The following is a 24,415-nucleotide window of genomic DNA, read 5'->3' as shown; positions in this document are numbered from 1 at the left end:
CCACCTTCCAATGTGTTTCATTCGCACAACAATTGTTTACATTTCGTTAGGGGATCAACAAAAAACAAAACGCATTCCGCGGAAATGAATAAAAAAATAATTTAAATTCAAAATATTGCCAAAGGCACACACAGGCGTAACAGGAAATGCTACGATACAAGTGCAGAAGGCTGATAACAATGTGAAAGTGCTTGTGATAAATTATTGAAGTGAAGTGCCGCCCTTGGACGTAAGAAGCCGACTGCGAATGGAATAAAATCTAGTATAAAATAGTGATCACGGAGTACTGTTTACAATTGGCGGTATTTTACGCGGAAGAGGAGGTAAAATCCTTGTTTTGACCAACGTTGTTGAGCTGGTGAGTTGGAACCTAAATTTTTCATATCGTAGTTAAATACCTACTAGGTCTCGTTTTGAATTACATGTAGGTAGTATATAATATGGAAATGTGTCAAGGTCAAATTGATAACTGCAGTTATCATCATCATGAACTCTTTTAATAACTCTCAAGCGAGCTCTCAATTTATTTTAAGATAAGCCGGGACTCGTGGTGTAGGGGTAAGCGTGGGTGTCTCTCACCCAGTCGGCCTGGGTTTGATCCCAGAAGATCCTGGTGGCATTTTTCGAGACGAGATTTGTCTGATCACGCCTCCGTTGGACGGGGAAGTAAATGTTGGCTCCGGTCTAACCTAGAGGTTAGGTAATTGAATGCGAAACAACTAGTGTAAAATGACCACCCCCATACATAGACTAATAAGGGTTGGGTTGTTTTAGATCTTTAATCTTTTGGGCGTGTTGGAAAGGCTTTTGATTACCCTTCCAACGAAGGGTCGCATGATAGATCCGAACAACATTTCCATCAAAATGCATGATACCCAGCCTTTGATGAGTGCAAAATTAGCACTTAAGAGCATAAAATTGTTGCACTTTCTCAGAATTCGATTCTGAGTCGATATGCAGCCATTCCACGTCAAGCGGTATACGCACTTCGGAAGGAATCGGTCAAGAAAAAAAAAATCAAATCTGGAGTTTTTTTTTTTTTTTAAAAGAACCAATAAACCAAATTTCTAGTTTTTGCTTTTTGGGTGTTTTTTAATACCCCTGACTCAAGGCGGTTTCAAAAACACCCAAAAAGGAAAAACTGGAAATTTGGTTTATTGGTCCTTTTTTTTTAAAAAAAAAAACTCCAGAAATGGACAGCAGCGGCAGCGCAAGCAAGTCAGAGAGGGCCCCAAGAAAAAGCTCCCTCTCCTTTGTTCTGCTGTTCGAATAAAGCTGTTTCTTGACCCCTTTCCTTCCGATCTGCATACTAGCCTTGAAGCTTGTGCTTGAAGTCTCCAAATTAAAAGTGCTTCGATTTGGCAAAATAGGGTGGTCCAAAAACGGATTTTTTCGCAGATTTTCGCAAAAATCACATTTTTTAACGGCTAAACCAATTTTCCGGAACGGGTAAACCAATTTTAGAGTGCCAAGTTTCAAAAGAAAGGTTATAAGTTGGGCTTTTAAGGAAAAATATGTGGAGGTTCGAAAAACTCAGCTGAATATTTTAAAAGGTCCTCGCTCAAATCATGAAATTTTTGGCGTTCTCCCAAAACTGCATCAAGAGAGCGAAGCGAAAACGACGCCGATGAAATAGCGAGCAACGAACAAACCGATGCGTAAGACGGAAAAAAATCTCTCACACAGCCAGTCCCCTCGCTCAAAAAGCCAGAGAAAGAGCAATCGTGAAATTCTCTCGCCCGTAAGCCCTGTAGAAATGAGTTCATTTGTGTGCGTGAGCTCCAGTGTATGTATACAGCAATTTCGTGTGCGTGCCTCTCCGGTTGGAACGATAGTTCCATCGGAGCCAGCGAGAAGGTATTTCTCGTCGATGTGATGGGCTTTCGATATTCGCGTTTGCAAGCCGACCATCACTCGGCTGCGAAAGAGAAGAGAAATTTTAAGAGACGAGGAACGCACCGAAATATACATCAATGATAGTGCGATGGTGATGGTTTACCTACCCTGGTTGTCCACGATCCATATAAAAAAGATTTTTTTTTGTATGGACAATTGTCCACGAAGGGGGGGGGGGGGAACAGATTCCCAAAAAAGTGTCCACGTGGTTCATCGATGGTCCCAAACTAAAAAAATGTCAATTTCAGTTAAAACAATGAAACCAACCTGTCCAAAATCGGTTCAACCTGTGCAAAGCTAATAAATTGCAATTGGGACCTAGAATGAAGATTCAATTGCTGATTTTATTGTTTACAGCGAAAAAGCTTTTTTCTGAGTACAATGACCCTTTGTACGACCACAAAGAGTTTAAAATGGTTTTTTAAATCAATTTAAAAAATTAACCTCGCGGTCCTTCATGACAGAAAAGCTCCTACTTGACAGCTCGTTCCAAGGGGACCATAGTTGATCCATCGAAAAAAAGTTGTCTTGTGAAAAAAAGTGATCAGAAATGGTTTTTAATCGTGTTTTTAGTACCCAATTGTTTTGATTATCTTTGATATCTGTATGAAAAATTCTAGTCGGATCTCCCTTATTCTACTAGCACAGACAAACAGACGTGACTCTCCATACAAATTATTTTTGAAATCCATCGTCCTCCATCAAATCACCAAATCACGGCGACGCCAGCGCTGCCTGGTGAGGTGATGCCGAAGCGCAGCCCAAACATACCAATACAAACCCATTACTGTCATGTGCCACGTCAGTGTATGCGTGAGACAATCAAGCCTAAACGATTGTAAACATCAACAGCTGATCGAAATAATTTTGTTGTTGCTACTCGATGAAAAGAATACACCTAACACCATCATCAACAAGATGCCCCTGGTCACGAAAACATCAGTAGTGGCCGCCGAAATAGATAAATCCAATTCAAACCTACCGGAAATAATCTCCACGATGGGCGTTTTGGAAATTTCCACGGGGAACGTGTCCACTGCGAAGTTAAGTTGCGTCAAACAACAAAAGCAAAAAGTGGCAAAGATAAAAAAAAAAAACGCTGCCGCAAAATTTAAATCGAAACAGAACCACAGAAACTGAACTAGAAAAAGAGATTGAGTGGCGCAACATCGCCAAAAGGACGACCAGCAGCAGCAATCTGAGCAGTAGTCCACGAATGGTAAGCAGGTTGCTCCGAAGGAGTAACTCCACCACAGGATCCGGCTTCCTCCGCAGTAGCCGGCGCCTTAGCAGCAACCTCGACATCGGCAGGCAGACTGCCCCAATTTTGTCCTGGAAAGCCTGGATTGTGATTCACGGTTAGAATTCCAGAATTCCATAAACATTTGTGCTCTCATTTGCTGCTTCACACGTGCTCACGCTCAACTTAAAAACAAAAACACGCTTCACACACAGTGAGAATAGACGGGCGAGCTGTCACGACAGCAGCGCCATCAGCGCCGGGTGAGTGGATGCCGAAACAAAATTGCATTTGAAATAACCGTTTTTGGAGGACGATGGTTCGGCATTCGAGTGTCCCGTCTGTTTGTCTGTGCTACTAGGTTGGTCTCATGCCGAAATTCGAGTAATAATGTAGTAGAACATTATTTCTGGTATTGCTAAAATAAAACTCTAGAAATTTATTTGCGTCATTCAAGCCACAATGTCTAGGTATTGTCAATCTAAAAGAAACCATACACACCATATTAAGAATACAACCAGTCTGGAACTGGTAACCTATAAATTTAAAAACAAACTTGCTGACGTGATCCTTAAGCAACCCCTGTTTGGGATCAGTTTCGAACAGACTGCCCGATATTTATACGACGACATTGAACGTTGAAATACGCCGGAGCGTACCTATATTACGCAACACACGCGGGTTAGTGACCCCTCTCGATGCGTTGTCCCGTTAAATCTACAAACCGGTTCCATAGTAACCAACCGAGTAGATTACGGACCATGGTTTCGTCGTTTGCCGTCGTCCCCTCCCGTGATCGGAATCAATGGACCGATTAGAAAGAACCGGCTTAGAATCTTTTTTTTTTTTTTTGGGTTCGGATATTTGTGGTTTTTTTCGCACTCTACACATCGTCCTTTACCTCTTTGGTCTGGTCGTGCCTGTATCTTTTATTCTCTCGACAGTTTGCTCAATCTGGGTCCCCTTTATTAAACGTCTCTCTTTTTCTGACTCTATTGGACACACCAACAACCTCGTGGCTTTTGTGGCTTGCGCCGGCTGCTGCGTACGCGCGAGAGACCTCAGAGATTAGTCGTTGCGCGGCTTCTACGGAGTTCGGTTCGGTTCAAAGTGTAGTCTTTTGAGTTAAAGTTTAAAGTGCGCATCAAAAGTTTGACTTTGGCTTCAGTAGGTAGTACCAATTGCAACATGTTTCTTTTATCTGGATGTTTGGTTCGGGATCGTAATAATCGTGCTTGATTAGTGGACAATGCGATACTTGAGACTACTCAATGATGCGTATAACGATAGTGAAAGTGTGTCAATAGTTGTGATTTGGAAAATTACCTTCAGAGTTTCGTGTTTATCTGATTAGATATGATTAACAGAGCAAATCTACCTACATATTACCAATAGATTTTAAAAAGATTTTTTTTTCTAAATCCAGACATTTTTAGTAATTCAGTTTTTTATTAAAACTGGCAACTCAAACAAACAACACTTAGTGCTAGACTGCTAGTATGATATATTGTACTAGGTTTCAAAGTTAATGAAAGACCTTTTTGTGGTGAAACAAATTCTGCCAAATTGAACCCTTTGTTAAAGCTTCGTTCCAAACCCAACTGAGTTGAAAATTACTGCCTGTTTTTGTTCGCATAACGTTTCAAGGTTGGATGTTTATTATTTGTGTGAATTTTTGGGAATTATTTTTCAAAAAATTGAGAAATGACAAATGATACTCATTTATGATTTGTAAATTAGACTTCAATAAAACAACATGATATTTTTTTCTGCAGATCATGCTCACGCCCATTTGCCCGGTGACCACATTCCGGCCAAGAAAAACAGAGCCAAGTCGATTAAAAATAATCGTCAGCAGGATCAAAACCAGAAACTCACCCACAAAGTTGTGGGTCTCTTCTGACTAACCAACCGGTTTCACGTCACTTTGTCACGTGCTGGCCTTTTTTTACGAGTCGGGTTAATTTGCAGATTTTTATCCACGTTTTGCCCCCTTCTTCAAGCTCGGTTATTCCTCACTCTGCGTTAATTTTTTAGAGTGTTTGTACGTTTATTGGTATGAAGTTTTGAAACTATGTGTTCACTTATTTTTTTTAATATCAACATTAATAGTTTTAAAATTAAGATTTTTTTATTAAAATCCCATTAAAATAATCGGATTTTTTGTTGACGAGTGAAAACTATGGCCAGGTCAAAATTTGCACATACTTCAATTTTGTGCAAAACAGGTCGATTAATCAAAGCTTGTTAATTATGTTTTCTGAGTGTTTTGTTGAAATTGTTTGTGTTGTTGTGGTTTGTTTTACGCTTGGACTCATATCACACTTCACACTATCTTCACAGGTTTCATTTTTGCTGTATGTACAGGTAAATGTCCGAAGAATAATAAAACTTTATTCAATTTGTTCCTGTTCTATTCTGAAGAATTATTATTTCTTTGACGCCATTGACACTAATTTTCAAAAATGAAAATAATGTTGATACATACACTAAATTTTGCATGATTTAATTTTCTTTATTGCTTTTAACATAATCAACTTCGATTATCCGAAGTTCAAGTATCAAAAGGTTTGTATGGAATTTCGTATAATCGAATCATAAAGAAAATATTTGAGACTTTTTTTTATTAGATCCTATAAACAAATGTAGACATTGAGTGTATCCCGCTTACTCCGATTGACATTGACATAAGGTGTGATAGGGATACACTTAATGTTTACATTTGTTTAAGGGTGCACAGCAACCGAGGAAGTGGTTGTCTTCTTTTTCCAAAATTGACAAACTTACGGACCCAATCCTGCAACAATCTGATTGAAAAAATAAGCAAATTTTGTTGTAAATCGCGGGGATGAATAAAAAACTATATCGATAGGTCCCGTAGTTTCCAAAATATCAAAAAAATCTGTAACAAAAATCTTGGTGCAAAAGCTCTGGTTGATGTGCACCGTTAAAGGACCTAATCAAGGACCTAATAAAAAATGTCAAGTATTGTTTTGAGTTTTTTGTATCTGCTTTTTTGTTTGTTTAGTCATTCCTCTCCCAAATCCCCACGGGACTGTATGGGCGTAGCCTTGGAGCACAGTGTGGAAATTTACGTTCTTAGATATTTTTGGATGTACCGGGCAGCAATCAAATTGTCTAAGAATATTGAATTGACCATTGTGGCACCCCCTACAGTAGGGTGGTTCATGGATATATGAAAAAGACAAAAGTGTTCTATTTCGTTTGCATCAACCGGAATTTCAAAGTGCTATGACCCCAGAAGCTAGCCTTAAAATTTGAGCTCATTTGGTTAAGGTTTAGTTGCTCCAGTTTTGATCTGAAGTTAGTATGGAACTTGATTAAATTTAATATGGAGAATTGTAACTTTTTACATGTTCTTATAGAAAATTTTCCAAAACCCTATCAAATTTTCTTATTCACAGGTTTCTTATAGGTTTTGATCCGGGGAACAACTTTGTAGAACATCGCAAAGTGCTAAGAATTGATCCTGGAAAGATACAGGATGTTTTTTAGAGTTTACTTTTTTCGGCAAAATTTCAAAATATGCTCATAAAATTAACCTGTATCTTTTCGGGATCATTTCCTAGCGCTTTGCGATGTTCTACAAAGTTGTTCCCCGAATCAAAACCTATAAGAAAACTCTTACATGATAAAGTTTTATCGGGTTGAGGAAAACTTTCTAGAAGAGTTAAAAAATGAAAAATAAATCAATTAAATTTATTAAAATTCCATTCTAACTTCATATCAAAACTGGAGCAACTAAACCTTAACCAAATAAGCTAAAATTTTCAGGCTAGCTTTTTGGGTCATAGTACTTCAAAGTTCCGGTTGATGCGAACGAAATTGAACACTTTTGTCTTTTTCATATATCCGTGAACCACGCTACCCTACAGCGTTGTACAGACCCATTATGCTATGCTTTTTTGTTTAGTCATATTTGATTTAGTTGACTCATAAATTACAAAATTATTTTTTTTCGCCACCATTTTAGCCGCCATCTTGGATTTGAAAATTCTAAATCATTTTAGCGTAGTTTAGGGGTCATACGACGATTTTGTTTCGATTCGGCTATCCGAAGATTCGATGATCTAAAGTGTCATTTTTCCAAGGCCTTCGGAATATCGAGTCTGGAAATTTGAAAAAACGATACACTATTTTTGTTGTTCTGTATTAATATGTCCTATCCAAAACTTATCAAAAACATCATAATTTTGTGCAGTAACAAGGCTGAAACAGCTGTCCCAATTCGCCCCAGATGACAGTAAGTAGTAGAGCTGGGACCTCGGATATCCGGATAACGTTTTGCATATTAGATTTATGGTCGAATACTATCCGACTATCCGATCCGTTACATTTTTTTTCTGAAATCTATTTTGGGTTCCTCAAATATTTTTATCCAATTTTCAGTTCTGATACGATTTTCGTACATCTCTTTTGATTTGGTTTGATTGAAAAGATGTTATCTGACTTTATATAGAAAAATATGTTAATTATGTTTATGAGGAGCGGTCGTGGCTCCCAACGAGAAAGTTCTGGACTCATTAAAATTTGAATTAAATGAAAAACTTCGCTCACGGCGGGGTTCGATCCCCTGTCCTTACAATGAAATAAAAAAAAAGTACCAAACTCCTAAATTCTAGGAATTTTGCCACTTTTCCTTATTGAGTAATCGGGTTTTTTGGATTACTTAATAAGGAAAGGAGGCAAAATTCCTAGAATTTAGGAATTTGGTACTTTTTTTAATTTCAGTGTAGGATTGACAAGCAAAAATGCTTTCCACTTAACCGTGGAGCATTGGTAGCTTGAGGAGGACTGAGACTGATATAGTTGAATCCAAGAATCGGACAAAGAATAAAATTGAATGCAAGTTGAATATCAGAACTCGAACAAGATTGCATGCAAGATTGAATCTAAAAAATACCTCGCTAAAAAAATAGCTTGGGTGACTGATACAATTCATCCAATAAGAGATGAGAAGAATTGAAAGCTTTCCCATTAGAAACGAGAACACACGAAGAATTTGAACAACTATGCAAAACGGTCGTTACCACTCGCCTACACAGAAAAAATATGTAAATTTACACAGCACGTAATTACTGTTTCTTATGTAAACTCACTCAATGTAATGTTGAAATATGATGTAAAGAGTAAAAAGTCGTGGAAATTACTCCAATGTAAATCTAAATCTAATGTAAATCATGAATCTAATGGAAACGTTGAGCATGGAAACTCAAATCTGATGAATTTCTACCCGTGTTCAGCTTCCTGTAAATTCCTATTTAATGTAAATCATATATCCAATGTATTTCTGCCAAACGTTGACTTCAAAACTACCCGAACTAAAAATAGTTATATTTGGTTCTCTTTCTATCGCTCTCATACTTCGCTGGCCCACTGCCTGAGCCTCGACCTGAACAAGTTGATGCTTTAGCCGATCGTTTATAAAATGCGAAGATGGCTCAGTCGGCAGCGGGTAGCATCAGTAACACCGAACATTCTACCCGTCGTTCGTTCGATTCCAGTCCGGCGTTATTCAACTTGGCCTTCTACGAGAAAGCGTCCCCTACCTGTGAAACAACTTTTTAGAATCAGAATTTCCTTTTGCTGCCCGCTTCAATCATTTTAAAATAGAACATAGGCCACACCCTTTTCCTACTGCAATCCAAGTCGAGCTTCTCATTCCCATTGGCCAATCAGAATAAGTGGATTTGAACTAATGTAAATTCCAAAAGTAATGTCAATTCCAAAACTAATGTAAATTTTCAAAACTGATGTAAATTTCCAATGAATGTAATGTCAATTTCCAATGAACCTAATGTAAATATACATCATTTATCATGATACCTTTTGGTACATGATAAATAATGTAAATTTACAGAAATATTTTTTTCTGTGTAGGGTGGCTCCTTAGACCATTCACCTTCCCAAAAACCGTCCAACTCCAAGCGAAGCTTATTTGAGGTACCGTGGAGATTTTCCCTTAATACTCTGAAAAAGTGGAGCATCAACACTTCCCGTCTTCCAAATTCCTTTCCTTGTCCCTGGTGCGCGGTGGAGATGGGAGCGGCCGGCAATGGATGGCTGCCATGGTGGTGAGAATCTAGTTCAGGTGGAATTGGTTCTATTTCCAATTATCGATTCCTACACACAAAAAAATATTTCCGAATGTTACATCATTTATGATGTAACACTTTTGCACGTCATTAAACATATAAATTTAAATGCAATTTGATGTAAATTTGCAACAAATTATACGTAAATACATGGTTTTACGTGTGATTCAACCGTTTACGTTGAATCTCAAGTTTACATCAACTGAGTTTACATGTGATTCATATTTTTTTCTGTGTAGGCAACTTGGGCTTAGACAATCATCACATCACATGGCCTGAATAATCAGGGGGCAAAAAAAATATTTTTTCGAAAAACTTCAAAATTCTAATGAAAATTAAAGTTTAATCAACTGAAAATTTTCATCCAAATGTTGAAACCTAGGCTTGTAATTTCAATTTTTATATTTTTACATTTTGACGATTTTTCCCATACAAACTTCAAGCGATTAGAGGGAGGGGTTACCGTGGTCAGAATGAGTTCAAATTTGGAATTTAGCCAATCTTTGATTTCAGGGGGTAGCCCCCAGAAAGCCCAGATTGGGATCACCCTAATGGATAACGTATCCTACGATTGTAGGGTATTTTGTGGATTGTTTAAGTACCTACCAACTATTTTAAGTTCCGTTTTTGGATAAAAGGCAAGTAAAATTTTGGCCTCTTCCACCAACAGGAGAATATAATTTCGGACATTCAAGTGTTTTCCACCATTCAAGCAGATTTGGAATCTGATGATGCTGTAAAAGCATTCTCGACTGCAAGAAGTTTACCTCTTTTTTGTTGTTGTTAGTGAGATGTTTACGAAGGAGTTTAACCGGCACATGCGCGTGACTAAGTTTCCAGTATCATCCAGTTTAAGCTCACCGGAACCGGGTTTGGGCACGTAAACAAACAGCGATGTAAAGAGGAGAACGAGCTTAACGATGTCCTTTTCTCATTCCATGAGATCGAAAAGGTTGGAGATTTGCAACTGACATGTTATTCAATGGTGATGGTATGGAGGTGACTCATCAGCGTATCGAGATTCGAGATGATATTAAAATTTCAATTAAGGGATTTTTTTAAATGTTAAGTAAACAATGTAAATTTTACCAGTACCTAGGTACTTAAAATCATTTTCATTAAAGATGATCCCCTGTCAATAGCTTCGCCACTGACCGGAACAGCTTGTAATTGCTGAGTATTGTCAACTTCCCTTGTTTTCCATGCCCTTGAACGGGACTACAAGGAGGTATCCCGCTCAATTCACATTCCATGCAACATCAGTTTTAAAACTGGGAAGCCAAGTCCATTCACCGTTGCTCTCCAACAACCACACCGCGCCGTTACAACGGCTCGTCCTATGAACTCTGGTGGTGGCGCGGAACCGGTCAATCGATCTTTTTTAGCAGAAAACCAGTTGTATGCTTCAAGGTCACCCGAGCAGGACGCTATATTTATGCTAAGCCACTTGAAACCGCAACAAGTTTGCATACCTTCTCAGGCGATTATGATGATGGGATTAGCTATGGCCGTCGTCGAGTCAAGATCTAGCCGTTATTCAAGAGTTGTTGTTAGCGTGACTTCAAATGTAGGTTAGATGATTCGCTGTGAGAGAGAGAGAGGAAAAAAAAAGTTGCAAATCACTTTGAAACCGATTCTCATCGCATCGTAACATTCTTGGTTCTGTTTGCTTCTCTTCTCACTTTTCGGAAAGACCTGCTCCTTGCAACGGACGGAACAGGTTTCGAACCGAAGAGGCCAGCAAAAGGAATTAATTTTAGAATGTTTTGTATAAAATTATCATGAATACCTGGCGGCGCGGTTAATAGCTCTCTGTATTTCCAGCACGACGGTTCAGCGACACCAGCAGACGAGGTAGCAGCGTGTCCACTCCATTCAGAAGAGAGTTGTCCGCTCGCGTGAGTAGAGTACAACGCGCGAAACCGGCCGGCGCAAGCACGCGACTCAGTAGTGTGTGGAAACGTGTGTGTTATGAAGAACTAGACCGACCAAAGTGTAGTGACTGGTTCTCAACGGAAGCAAACGACGAACCAAGATGGGCCTAACGCAGGCTGAAAAGGTGATACCGGGAGTGCGATGGCTTCGCGGGTACAGTGCACGGTTTGCGGTGGCCGATTTGATTGCTGGGATTACGGTTGGACTTACGGTTCTGCCGCAGGGGTTGGCATACGCTACGCTAGCCGGATTGGAGCCCCAGTACGGGTTGTACTCGGCGTTCGTTGGTGGGTTGATGTACGCGTTGATCGGCGGTTGTCGTGAAGTTACCATTGGACCAACCGCTCTGCTAGCACTGATGACCAGTCGGCACACGGGGCATGGTGGTGAATCGGGACCACACTTTGCCATCCTGCTGTGCTTTCTGTCCGGGATTGTGGAGCTAGCGATGGCCGTTTTGCGACTCGGTGCGCTCGTTGACCTGATTTCACTGCCGGTAACCGTTGGGTTCACATCGGCCACGGCACTCATCATCGGAGCATCTCAACTGAAGGCGCTGCTGGGTATTCGCGGAGGATCCGGTTCCGGGTTTGCCGAAACGATCAAAACTGTAATTGAAAAGTTTGGCGAGGCACGCGTCTCGGACAGTGTGCTGGGATTTGCGTCGATTGCCGTGCTGTTGGCGATGAGGGTGAGTGGATAATTCGTCGACGTGCCATCCGAGCAATGCTGCTAATATAGTAAGGAAAATTTCTGTTTCCAGAAACTCAAAGACATCAAAACTCCCGCCGATGCCAGCAAGGGTCGGAAAACGTTCGGCGTCGCCCTGTGGCTGTTTGCAACAGCCCGTAACGCCCTGCTCGTACTGGTCACCAGCTCTATCGCCTTCTATTACGACTCCAAGGGTGAGCGGCCGTTCATCCTGACCGGTACCGTCAAGAGTGGCATCCCCGGATTCCACGTGCCACCGTTCTCCACGCAACTGCCCGGACCTAACAACACCAGCACGGAGGTCGGCTTCGTCGGGATGGTATCGGAACTTGGGATCAACATCGCACTGGTGCCGGTGATTGCCGTGCTCGGAAATGTAGCCATTTCGAAAGCCTTTGGTGGAAGTGGCATCAACCCGACCAAGGAGTTGGTAGCGTTGTCGCTCAGCAACATTGTGGGATCATTCTTCAGCTCGATTCCTGTGACCGGATCCTTCTCCAGAAGTGCCGTCAATCATGCTAGTGGTGTAAAGACGCCGATCGGTGGAATCTACACCGGTGCGCTTGTTCTGCTAGCTTTGGGACTGCTTACGCCATACTTCCAGTTCATACCCAAAGCAGCGCTCAGTGCGGTCATCATTTCGGCGGTCATCTTTATGATAGAGTATGAAGTTATTCGACCGCTATGGAAATGTAACAAGCGAGAGTTGATTCCCGGTGCGGTCACCTTCGTTCTTAGCTTGATCATTGGGGTTGAGCTGGGCCTGCTAGCCGGAGTCCTTGCCGACCTGGCGTTTGTAGTCTACAGAACGGCTCGTCCTCACATCAGTGCCGAACTGGAAACGACATCGTCCGAAGTTCCCTTCATCATTATTCGACCACGCCACAGCTTGCTGTACTTCCCGGCGGTCGAGTGGGTGCGAAATGGCATTTCAAAGGCCATCAAGAGCCATGGCAACATCCCGGTTGTGCTGGACTGCCGAACCGTTAACGGTAAGCCATCCCAAACGCAGTCCTCAACAATCAAATAACCCCACCTCCCTTTTCCAGAGTTTGACTACACGGCCGCGACCGGCCTGGGAGCGCTCCGGAAGGAGCTGGACATCAAAAAGATTCCCCTGGTGGTGCTGGGACCGTCCAACGAGGTGCGAAAAATGCTTCGGGAAACGCTGAAGAGTTCGCTGTTGGTAGCGAGCAACGAGGAAGAGCTGGACGCGGTTCTGCTCGAGTTGAGCAGCGAAAGCCGGAAGGGAGAGTTGAGGGAGGTTGTTCTGCCATTGCTGCCACAGGTCAGTACGGAGCAGGAGAGTCCCCCGACGACAGCGGTCGATATTGAGGAATAGCGTGCCATGTGGCGCAATATGATTGCGGTAAGAATTGTTATATTTTTTCTGTGTAGTGTACAATTGCAACTGTGTTCTCTCTGCAAAGTATCTCCTGGGATGATCGAATGTTCCTCTGTATATTTGTCTTTTTGTACGTATTTAGCTGCTAAGATAGGTTTAAATGACCCAAGATATATCAATTGTATGTATTTTCTACTTATTTATCTCGAGTTACTGTTCCGAAAAATCCCTGAAGTGTTAACATTCTACACATTGCAAGCTGCTCCTAAATAGAGCTGGGACTACGGATATCCGAATAATTTACATTTTTTTTTCTATATTAAATCAGATATAATCTTTTTAATCAAACCAAATCAAAAGAGATATACGAAAATCGTATTAGAACTGAAAATTATTTGGATAAAAAGGTTTTAAGATCCCAAAATAGATTTAAAAATAAAAATGTAACGGATCGGATAGTTTTTCGGATAATAGTATTCGGCCATAAATCATGTATGTGTGTGTATGTGTGTGTGTGGTCCAATCCAATACCCGCTAACCGGTAGCGAAATTATGGAAAAGTATAGTTTGTATCAGACTTTGTATATGCCGAATGCTGATACAGCTTATCTCAGTCCCGGGTATTAGGTGGTGATAGCCCTCGCGCTACTTCCAACGACCCATGTCAGAATGACAGAGCTCCTTGCGGTCCAATTCCGAGGTCGCTGGGAATTGTTCGGCCCCGCCTTAACATAGAAGCAAGCATCTGAAGGAAACTCGATCTATATTTAGACTTCCAAACCCCTCAGGCAAAACAGGGATCAGCGCGTATTTAATATGAGAAGAATTGATCAACAACATTACGGATCAATTCACAATCTGATTTTAAACCTGTTGATGGCTGACTGCTTAGCGTCCCAGATCACCAATCCTAAGGTGTGAGTTCAAATCCCACCTGATTCATTTTCGTTTTTGTTCATATTCAAAGTTCAAATTCCGGGATTTGATCATTCCTGAACCATCTGCTTGTGAGGTAGAAGCCGTAACCATTAAGCCACGGAGCCGGTAGAATTCGGCCATAAATCATGTGATACAAAATTAGAGGTCTTTTGAAAACCTGTAAATTATTTTGTTTCATCTTTATGTCACCCCACAGTCATGAGACAACGCTGGCTTGTATAAGTTAGTCCATTTTCTTATAGAATTATTAATTCTGCAAATTATCCGGATGTCCGAAGTCCAAGCTCTACTCCTAAATTAAATCAAAACAATTGTTTTGATAAACCGGCTATATTCTACCAAAACCTTAACATGGTAATCGTGATTTAAAAATTGCTAAAATAAATAGGAGAAATTGTAATTGTAATTTTATTGAAACGATATCCTGTTAGTTATTATCGTCTGTTTAATAGGTTAAGCCCAACATTTTTGGCTCGAATTTCACATTTTTGGTCTTTATGGTTTATTTGATGGAATCGGTTCTCAGATGACTTGTAAACATAGCTATTCCAAAAGTTTGAAAAAAAAAACACAAGTCGTTTATATCTACATTTTAAGTCAAAAATCAATCCGGCCAGCTTGCAAAAAAGGTAAATTGAACCAAAAAGTTTTGGCAGGCCTGGATTAAGCACTCGCTCCTAACTCCATCCAATTTGCAGATTTTCACTTCTTAAACAATTTATTATGTAAAACTGTTGATAGAAACTAGCTTGATCACTTTCTATTGAGCTATTGATCACTCAATTTCAGAGTTGCTTTGGAGAATTTGAACGGTGCGGGTCGCGGTCAACACGCCGGATTTTCGTTGCCGATTCCGTCTTGGTTTCCCCCCGATTGTGTGTGTTTTTCGGTCCGGGCGGTTTCGCGTTTTCGCATTTTGTTTGGTTTTATCTTTCCACAGCCGGCTGTCTAAGATTGAATCATTTATGCTAAACTCAACACCAAATAACCGGGAATAATCTCATCCGCATCCTCCGACTGTTTGCCTTGAGAATGCATAATACATCACATCATTAAACAAAATTTATTGATTATTGGGTCGCATCATCATCCTCTATGATGAATCCTGGCCATTACCCTTTCCCACTAACAAAATCCCAAGTAGAAGTAGTTTTCCGGCACACGTGGGGGTGTGGATATCGTATAGAACCCACCCTTTGTAGCAACCTGTGCTAACTAACATTCCCGTCCCAATCCCCTCGAGATCTACAAACTGACATGGCGGGCGCCGTTGGTGGCCAATGACTGTTACCTATTTGCTTCAGATCTAGTTTTAATGACCTTGATGTTTTATCTTTTCAACGCATTCATACATGCTGTTGATAAGGGAAACACCATTAGATCGTTTAAGCGTATGGTCAGTTGTATTGATAGGTAATTACGGTCCTGTTCAGCAACGGAGAAGGACAACCATGGGTGGTCTCTCTTGCTCATGCTCATGCTCAGCTATTGATCACTCAATTTCAGTTGAAACCGTTGAAACCCATTTTATGAGCTGTAATTAAACGTCAAAGTGCTGTCAACATTAGAAACACGATGATGTTAGATGCTATTCTCCTAGTACTTTTAAGATGGGACAACACTTATCGAAATTTTGTTGGATTATGATCAATCTCGAAATTTGCTATGTTTCAGTCTGAGTGTAGAAACAGTCATGTTTTGTGAATGAGACGGTTCGTTTCCGAGTTTACTGCATCAAGAGGGATGATGCATTTCGGCCTTCCGGATGGTTTTTGCCGGTTCCGTGGCCATTGGGAAGGCTTCCATGCGCATGAAGGAGGATAACCTTTGACCTCCCGGATAAATTAACGGGCGCGCTCAATTTCATTTTTAATTGTAGGCGTTGCGTAATATGTGAACGTTCTCTTAAAAAAAAACGTCAAAAATGACAATTTAATTCCAGTGACAGCGTGAGTGAGTTCCACGCAAGTGAGTGCCCTCCTTCCAGTCTCTCATTTCAGTGGTTCTCCACAAGTTCTCCACGCGCGTCATCGTCGTATTTTTGCCGCATCGAAGGTGCCGTCCACGCATCAGGTAACACTTTCGCAAAACTAACCCTTGGTGATTTTTTGCGGTTTTTGGATTTTAAACTAAACATTTTTGAATGTAGTTGTTGATGTTGTGTGAAATTTAAGCAGTGCGTAACTCGTGGACGACCCCTAGCGGGCAAGTGGTTGATTCAGCAGCGCAGACCGGTCCTTTTCCGCTCGCAGTACGTTCGTGCCCGTAGCTCATTTCGCACAGCTCCAGGTAATTCCGGGAAAAATTTAGTTATAATAAGTATAAATTAACCAAGTTGGTGTACACAAATTTATTCAAGTTGTTTTTGTCAGTTGAAAACGGTTGAATGTAAAAAAGTGTTGTAAATTCGGCATAAACTGGAACAAATCTTGTAGACATGTTTTCGGACAAAAGTGCAACTAATCGATAAAATTTATGTAATTTTCATATAGCAGTTCAAAGTTCGATGTAACATCTACAACTTAACGTTATTATTTCGTCAAAAATTACAACAAAATAAGAAGTTTTAAATAAAACAAGTTTTCGCAAAACGAAAACGTGAACGCCACTCATTTGCAATGGAGGAATCTAGAAGCAGCCCTGTACAAAATTTCGCTTGACGTGGGGCTGCTGTGTAGAGCCTGGAATTGGCTCCATGGAGAGATGGCCTTGTTGAACAGCGCTGTAGAATTACGTAACAAACGCTTTTCCAGAATCGATAACCAGTAGTCTGGTCCTTTTGGACAATACTTTGCTCTATTTACCGCGTATTTGCCACGTGGTCAACGGGCACATGCTAATTTGCGAAACCGCGAACAGGTTTAAGCCGATTACGGTGGGAACTTTGCGGCGTAAAATGGATGCCTCAAGATCGGTTCCCGTGCCAGGGCTTTTGTTTTATGTAATCACACAGTTTTCAACAAAGATTTGAGTCCGGAGCTGGAAAACGCTTATCTTATCGAGGACAGGCAGTCACGGACACCAGCACAGACATTCAGCTTTTTGGTTTAGCTAGATTACCGTAGAATAGAGTCGTAGAATTTTAAAATTGTCGTTGGTTTAAAAAAATAACAGCTTTATTACAATCTATGTCAGTTACACAACGATGGCCATTTGCCAAAATGTATCCTTTTACTCATGCAATTCTGCATTTTCCTTCTCTCTTTTCCGGCTATCGATCCAACGGTGTGTCCTGCAGCTCGTGTGAGAGTAAACCATCAGCAGCAACAACAACAGCAAGAACCCCGGCCACAAGATGTTCTCCGCCCTGCTGGACGCCGCCCGCAACTCCCCGTTCAAGGCCCCCTTCACCAAGGTGCAATGTGAGCCCACGACGACGGAAGCCGGTTCCACGAGCCTGGTGCCGTCGCGCACGATCGCCGCCGCCGCCAGCAAGGAGGTCGAGTTTGGCTCGAACGAATTCTTCGGCCTGTGCGCCGTCGGCGGTATCCTGTCCTGTGGTATTACGCACACGGCCGTCGTGCCGCTCGATCTGGTCAAGTGCCGGCTGCAGGTCGACCAGGCCAAGTACAAGAACCTGTTCCACGGCTTCAAGGTCACCATCGCCGAGGAGGGCGCTCGCGGTCTGGCCAAGGGATGGGCCCCGACCTTCTTCGGATACTCGGCACAGGTGAGTGGGGTCACGTGACTTGGGTGGGGAAATGCATTCCGCATTTTGTCAGCTGATGAGCTGATTTTTTTTTTGGCATTTTTGAACAATCACATGACGATGATAATCGTGCAGCCCCGTCAGTTATCGAGAAAAGATAGCGCTTCGCTAATGATGCGAAGTTCTGCGTTCCAACTCTACACACAGTCACGTTTTCGCAACGTTTTATGCTAGTATTAGTGAGAGCACCTTGCTGCTGGAGATAGTATACTACTCTCTGTATACTAGATTGAACTGCCCTTGAAAAGCTAGCGGCTTGGCGCGTGCTAATTTTGTTGCTTTTTTTTTTATTGTATCGAATTATTGTGCCAATCGATGACGTAATGAGTGTGAAAATGTGGGTGGAGGACGAACCCCGGAACGATTTTACATTATTTGAGTTGAGAAATTACTCGTTTGAGTTTCATATTACTTTTATAATTTCGAAATAAATTGAAATTTTAATGAAGTACAAAATAACTTGTAGTTTATAGCAATGCTCTATAAACCACGTGGACACTTTTTTTAATCTCAACCCTCCTCCCACACTTCTCGTGGGCAATTGTCTATATAAAACAACAAAACAAAAAAATTTCTGTGTGGAACGTGGACAATCACCAACCCCAGTTTTCAGTTGCCCAATCGCCTGCATTTCTTCCAAAATGGGTCCTGAATCGAACTTTTACAATTATTGCTGCCAAGATATCGCAATTTGAAAATGGACTTTTTCTAAAAAATTGCAAATGCCAAACTTTGAGGTTGTGCCAAAAGGAAAGAATGTTTTGATTTGGATTAAAATCGGGATTCTTGACCCACTTCTTATGATAAATTTGTTTTATTTTTCCGGTAGTGAGCAAATCTTCACAAAATCGGAAGCTTTTGTGCATTGATTGGCTTAAAATTTGTGACGGCCTTTTTTTTACCAAAGAAGCATTTTGTGTCATTGGTTCACCCATTCTAGTATCGATACAAATTTGACAGCCGTTCACACATAAATGATTTGTAAAATATCGATTATTTGTATCTTTTGAAAAAATAGGTACACAGAAACGTAATACAGTGGACTCTCTCAAGAACGAGAGTTATCAAATTATAGAACGACAAATCGAAACAAGATTCTTGAAAGGGATTCTTCGTAAAGTAATAAGTGACTTTCTCCTAAATTTCTGGATTTAATTCCCATTCACATGATGCACATCGCCTACTCAGATATTTGTAACAATGATAATATTTTGTTAAAATATGAAAATAACACAATTTTTTTTAATTAAATTCGTTGATTTTTTTTAAATTAGAAGCATAAAAAAATCAGTAGGCGGTGTTCATCGTTTGAATCGGATTTTTTTTGGAGAGTCACTTTTAATTTATACGGAATTGGGTATACTAGTATACTAAAGCCCTAGGTCAATTTTTATGTACAACGGTAAAAAACACAATAAAAATCCATTTCTGATCACTTTTTTTCATTTAAATGCAAAAAAAAAAATTGTACGTACACGCAAAAGATTGAGGTTAAATTGTGTACCCACCAGCAAAACAAATGGGGTGCTAGTGTGCGTGAGCTCGGGCTTAGATAACTCTATTGGAACGAACTGTCAAGTAGGACCTTTTCTGTCAAGAAGGGTCGTGAAGTAAATTTTTCAAAATTAGATTAACAGTCCATTTTTAATCCTTTGCGGTCACTTAAAGGGTCATTGTACTCAGAAAAATAAGCTATCGCTGTAATCAATAATATCAGCAATCTAAGCTTCATTTTAGGACCCAATTGGGCATATCTCTGCTTATATTGAGTCCAAATTGATTGGAAATTGTAGGGGAGAGTGGGGAGACTTGATCCCTTTTTTTTTGTATCGCACATAATTCTGTCAATTTCTCACTAAACTATGAACTTTTTGCATGAATTGAAAGCTTAGACATTCAACTATGTTTGGCTGATAAGGGTATTTCATCAGATAAACTCTTCGAATTATGCCAAGCGTTTTAAAAAAATATTTTAGACCGGCATTTTCAAAATGTTAGGGGTAATTTGATCCCCCTTTTAACATTTTGAAGAAATCTTAAGCAAAATGTTTCTTATTCATCCAAACTTTAAATTTTCTATAAGTTACAGCAATTTCACATAAAACCTGTACGTTTATGTTCAAAATTGAAAAAGTTTAGTATGTAAAATATTTAAAAACTTAAAATGTTATTTTTTAGATCAAAATTAAGCATGTTTACAAAAGCTGGAAATTTTTGTTAACAAAACTTTTGAAAAAAGGTTCAAACTGCGGTAAGTTATGTACAACTATATACTAAAGGAAATGAAATCCCAGCCCAATTAATTAATCTTGAGGCTGATTCCAATGACTGCAAAAATGCAGGGATCAAGTCTCCCTAAACGCACTTTTTTAAACATTTGATTGTAAAAATAGTATGACGATAAATTTAACGTCAAATGCGTAAGGGTTTTGAAGTTGATATGTTTATCAAACAATTCATGAATAAAAAAATATTTTTTGGAATAATCTTTGAGTGTTTTCAACACTTATCAAAACAAAGAAAAAAAATATCTCTTGGAAGTTTTTTGCAGCACTTTTTAGAAATATGTGTGTAACTCAATCTAAACATTATTTAATTTTTTTTCTTTGTTTTCTACAATGAGTTTTAGTCAATTTCGCACAACTTTCTAGAACAAAGCTATCTAATTGTTTTACCCACATGCTGACGAGATACAGACTTGGGATCAAGTGTCCCCGGGGATCAAGTCTCCCCACTCTCCCCTACTCTACAATGTGATTAATTCAAAAATATTTTAAAACGTCATGGGCAACAGAGAATTTAAAATTAAACTTTGGTGAATCCTGAGGGTAATAAATAGCTTTTAAACGAAATACTCTGTCATTAGCAGTGTTTTATACAAAAAAAAAAATGTGTCCGGGCAATTTATTGCTAAAGCAAGCAAAGGGTTTATTCCAAATCTCTTAAACTTGGTTCGGAAACCTGCAGTCAAATATGTTATCAAATAAATGAGAGTCTCTCAAGGCATATTTATAACACATTTGATGGATATTCACATGAGTGACTTCAGTTAACAAAACAATTCCTATGAAATTGTAAAAAAAATCTTTAAAAAACGTTACTTAATCCACCCTTAGGTGGTTGTTGCCTTCCTCACATTTAGAGAGTAATGCTATCCAAAATAGATACACAAGGGCGGACCTTTCCGTGTTTTATCAACTTGATTCATTATTCATTCCATCAGATTGGGTAGTTAGATCTTCATAATTCAGGGCACTTATGTGCTTATAACTTTTGATAGGGTTGTCAGGTCTTCAATCTTTTTAACTCATTTGAAAGGTCTTTTGAATACCTTTCTAAAAATGTATAGCATGACAGGGTTTCTTACAAAAACCACCATCAACATCAACATCCCACCACACACACAGACATTTGCTCAGAATGTGATTCTGAGTCGATAAGTATACATGAAGGTGGGTCTAGGAGGTCAAATTAAGAATTTCGTTTTTAGAGTGATTTTATTGCCTTTCCTCAGTAAAGTGAGGAAGGCAAAAAGTTGTTTAAGACCCTTAAACGAAATATTTCGATGGACTTCGCAAAATGTCGGAAAAGAGTCATTCTTCCATAGTATCAAATAGAGGTGGGCAAAACCGCTCTTTCTTAGGAGCCGCTCATTTTCGTTCGCTCTTTAAAAAGAGCCGCTCTTTTGAACGGCTCTTTCGCTCTTTTTCAAAATTTGGATGAAAAGGGTTTTTTCAAGAATCTTGTGATTTTGTAAGTTATTTCACATTGGACTTATATAAATTAGGCCGTACCAAATATTTTTTGAAGTTTATGTCACTGAGTTCTGACCAAATCGCAAAAAAAATAATACACGTCCCAAGTTGCATTCATTAGTTTTCAAAATATAGAAGTATGATGAACTTTTTTTTAAGCCAAAAAGTAAACTCTTGTTTTCAGTTGATACGATTTCTATTTCCATTGAAATTTGATAGTTTTTTGAAAAAAATTATTGTTTTGCCCCCTGATTTTGCGGTCCGATTTTGAAGGGGACGGGTAACATAAACTTTGAAAAATATTTGTAACGGCCATATTTGATAAAAAAATAAAACTGAAAACGAGATGATGCCCTTGAAAACCATTGGTCTTGGTGGTCTCTATGTCAAGATTTCTACTCAAAACTGAACATTCGAGTAATTGAATGGCATCCAAGGATGCTGAAAAAATTGCTATTCATTTTGAAATTGCATTTATTTCTGCAAGAATTGAACTAATGCTGATATTTTATTTGCAGAAAATATTCTGTGAACTCTTCCCTACATTCTGATTTAGGGACCATCCATAAACCACGTGGACAGTTTAGGGGGTATGGCGATTGTCCACGCTCCATACAAAAAAGATTTTTTTTGTATGGACAATTGTCCACGAAGGGGGGGGGGGTACGAGATTCCCAAAAAAGTGTCCACGTGGTTTATGGATGGTCCCTTAATAGATAAATTCTATAAACGCTAATCGCACAAAATGATTATTTTTTTTCCAAAATCTCTCAAATATTCAGTAGATTTTTGGTAATATTTGACAAATTATGCTATTTGAAATGCTCAAATTTGTATTCCGGTATTACTTTAATGTACACTCAGTTTTACAATGAAAAGTTTATTCCATTTTGTTTAGAAAATCATTTACTTTTGGTATAAATTTTAATAAGCATTGAAATTTTTGACATTGCATTTTCAATTATCAAAAACAAATTTAATACTACATTTTTTTTTTTGGAAATTCAATAAATTATATTTATAACAAAAATCACGCCATATTGAAACGGTTCTTTCAAAAGACCGGAGCTTAAAAAAGAACCGCGGTTCTTTTTTTGTGAGCCACGGTTCGTTCGCTCTTTTCAGTGAACCGGCTCTTTGAGCGGTTCGCTCTTTTTTTGCCCACCTCTGTCAAATATCAGACTTACCGAATTTTTAACCTTTTTCTTTAAAAAAAAGTATGACCATTAGCTTGACAATGAAAAAACTGATCTTTTCGAACAATTTTTTTGACAATTTTAAATCAAGACTAATATTTCAAGAAGGCCAAATATATAATAACATGTAGACTTGCATCTAAAGTAACTCTCACTTCACCCTTACCAAAAATCATGATTTTTTGAGTTCCAAATCCCACTTTTCATACGATTTTTTGAGTTCAGGTACTACAACCAAAAAAATGGTTATATGGGTGGAACTGAAAAATTCGTATGAAAAGTGGGATTTGGAACTCAAAAAATCATGATTTTTGGTAAGGGTGTTCAGTTCAAAATACCATAGACATACTTTGCAGATGATACTGACATAAAATGTTAACACGTACCTTTTCGATGCTTCCAGGGTGCCTTCAAGTTCGGTCTGTATGAGGTGTTCAAAATCCAGTACGCCAACATGCTGGGCGAGGAGAACGCGTACCTGTACCGCACCTGGGTGTACCTGGCCGCGTCCGCCTCGGCCGAGTTCTTCGCCGACATTGCGCTGTCCCCGCTGGAGGCCGCCAAGGTCAAGATCCAGACCATGCCCGGATTCGCCGGCACGATGCGCGAGGCCTTCCCCAAGATGATGGGCGAGGAGGGCATTACGGCGTTCTACAAGGGTCTGGTGCCGCTGTGGTGCCGCCAGATTCCGTACACCATGATGAAGTTCGCTTGCTTCGAGAAGACCGTCGAGCTGCTGTACAAGTAAGTTTGAGTGGGGTTTTGGGGGTGAGTTTGGAGTTGGGATGGTAATTAGTGATTTTGCTTTTTTGTTTGCAGGCACGTCGTACCGAAGCCACGTTCCGACTGCACCAAGGGCGAACAGCTGGTGGTGACGTTCGCCGCCGGTTACATTGCCGGAGTGTTCTGCGCCGTGGTTTCGCACCCGGCCGATGTGGTCGTGTCCAAGCTGAACCAGGCCAAGGGATCGAGCGCGATCGATGTGGCCAAGAAGCTCGGCTTCATGGGAATGTGGAACGGCTTGACCCCGCGTATCATTATGATCGGTACGTTGACCGCGCTGCAATGGTTCATCTACGACGGTGTGAAGGTTGCTCTGTCCATCCCGCGCCCACCCCCACCAGAGATGCCCGAGTCGCTCAAGAAGAAGCTGGGCGTCGAGTAAAGTGCGGGTCCTGGAGTGTTACGCAAATTCCGTGATTAGCGAATAAGTTTTACCAAAATTCCAACGAGCCGGCCCGCGGCATGGTGCGCGCTGGTCAGTGTGTAATGTAAAATTAACGTGTGCGGACAAGACCGCGTGTGACCATCAAGTAAGATCAAAAGTGAAAATAAAGTACGGGAATTGTATGTTTATAACGATGTAAAACGAAAAAGCGATCGTGTGCGTTGTTCTGTACAGTGAAATGAGAACCACCCTAATCCCGCCGTGTGCGCATCCCATGTGGTGGAAAATCGTCGTAGTAGCCCAGTCCTTTCGTTTAGTGCATCCATCTGTCAAGCTTCGCTCGCGAGAGAAAAGAAAATCGATCGGCGCTTTTCGCGTGGGTGTAAAATTTTTCCACGTACGTAG

General features: G+C 40.2%; 2 protein-coding genes across 5 annotated transcripts; both read left to right on the top strand.

Moving 5' to 3' along the window:
- Window positions 1-26: 26 nt before the first annotated feature.
- On the top strand, window positions 27-13,442 carry LOC6046236 (sodium-independent sulfate anion transporter). Of its 4 annotated transcripts, none has more exons than XM_038264973.1 (4): window positions 27-323; window positions 11,077-11,878; window positions 11,951-12,890; window positions 12,948-13,442. In XM_038264973.1, exons 2-4 carry the CDS (start codon window positions 11,288-11,290, stop codon window positions 13,238-13,240), a joined length of 1,824 nt encoding a protein of 607 aa, XP_038120901.1. In that variant the 5' UTR covers window positions 27-323; window positions 11,077-11,287; the 3' UTR covers window positions 13,241-13,442. The 4 variants fall into 4 exon arrangements, with proteins under 4 accessions (XP_038120901.1, XP_038120898.1, XP_038120900.1 ...); XM_038264970.1 differs by having other exon boundaries at window positions 27-358; XM_038264972.1 differs by lacking the exon at window positions 27-323 and adding an exon at window positions 4,194-4,303.
- A 2,898-nt stretch (window positions 13,443-16,340) lies between these two features.
- On the top strand, window positions 16,341-24,218 carry LOC6046235 (phosphate carrier protein, mitochondrial). The gene is made up of 4 exons (XM_001863428.2): window positions 16,341-16,471; window positions 17,421-17,852; window positions 23,246-23,586; window positions 23,662-24,218. Exons 2-4 carry the CDS (start codon window positions 17,478-17,480, stop codon window positions 24,005-24,007), a joined length of 1,062 nt encoding a protein of 353 aa, XP_001863463.1. The 5' UTR covers window positions 16,341-16,471; window positions 17,421-17,477; the 3' UTR covers window positions 24,008-24,218.
- The last annotated feature ends 197 nt before the right edge of the window (window positions 24,219-24,415 follow it).

The sequence above is a fragment of the Culex quinquefasciatus genome, chromosome 3 (assembly GCF_015732765.1).
Source record: "Culex quinquefasciatus strain JHB chromosome 3, VPISU_Cqui_1.0_pri_paternal, whole genome shotgun sequence".
NCBI lineage: Eukaryota > Metazoa > Arthropoda > Insecta > Diptera > Culicidae > Culex > Culex quinquefasciatus.
Note: the sequence above shows the minus strand (reverse complement) of the source record. Positions and strands in the feature narration are given on the sequence as shown.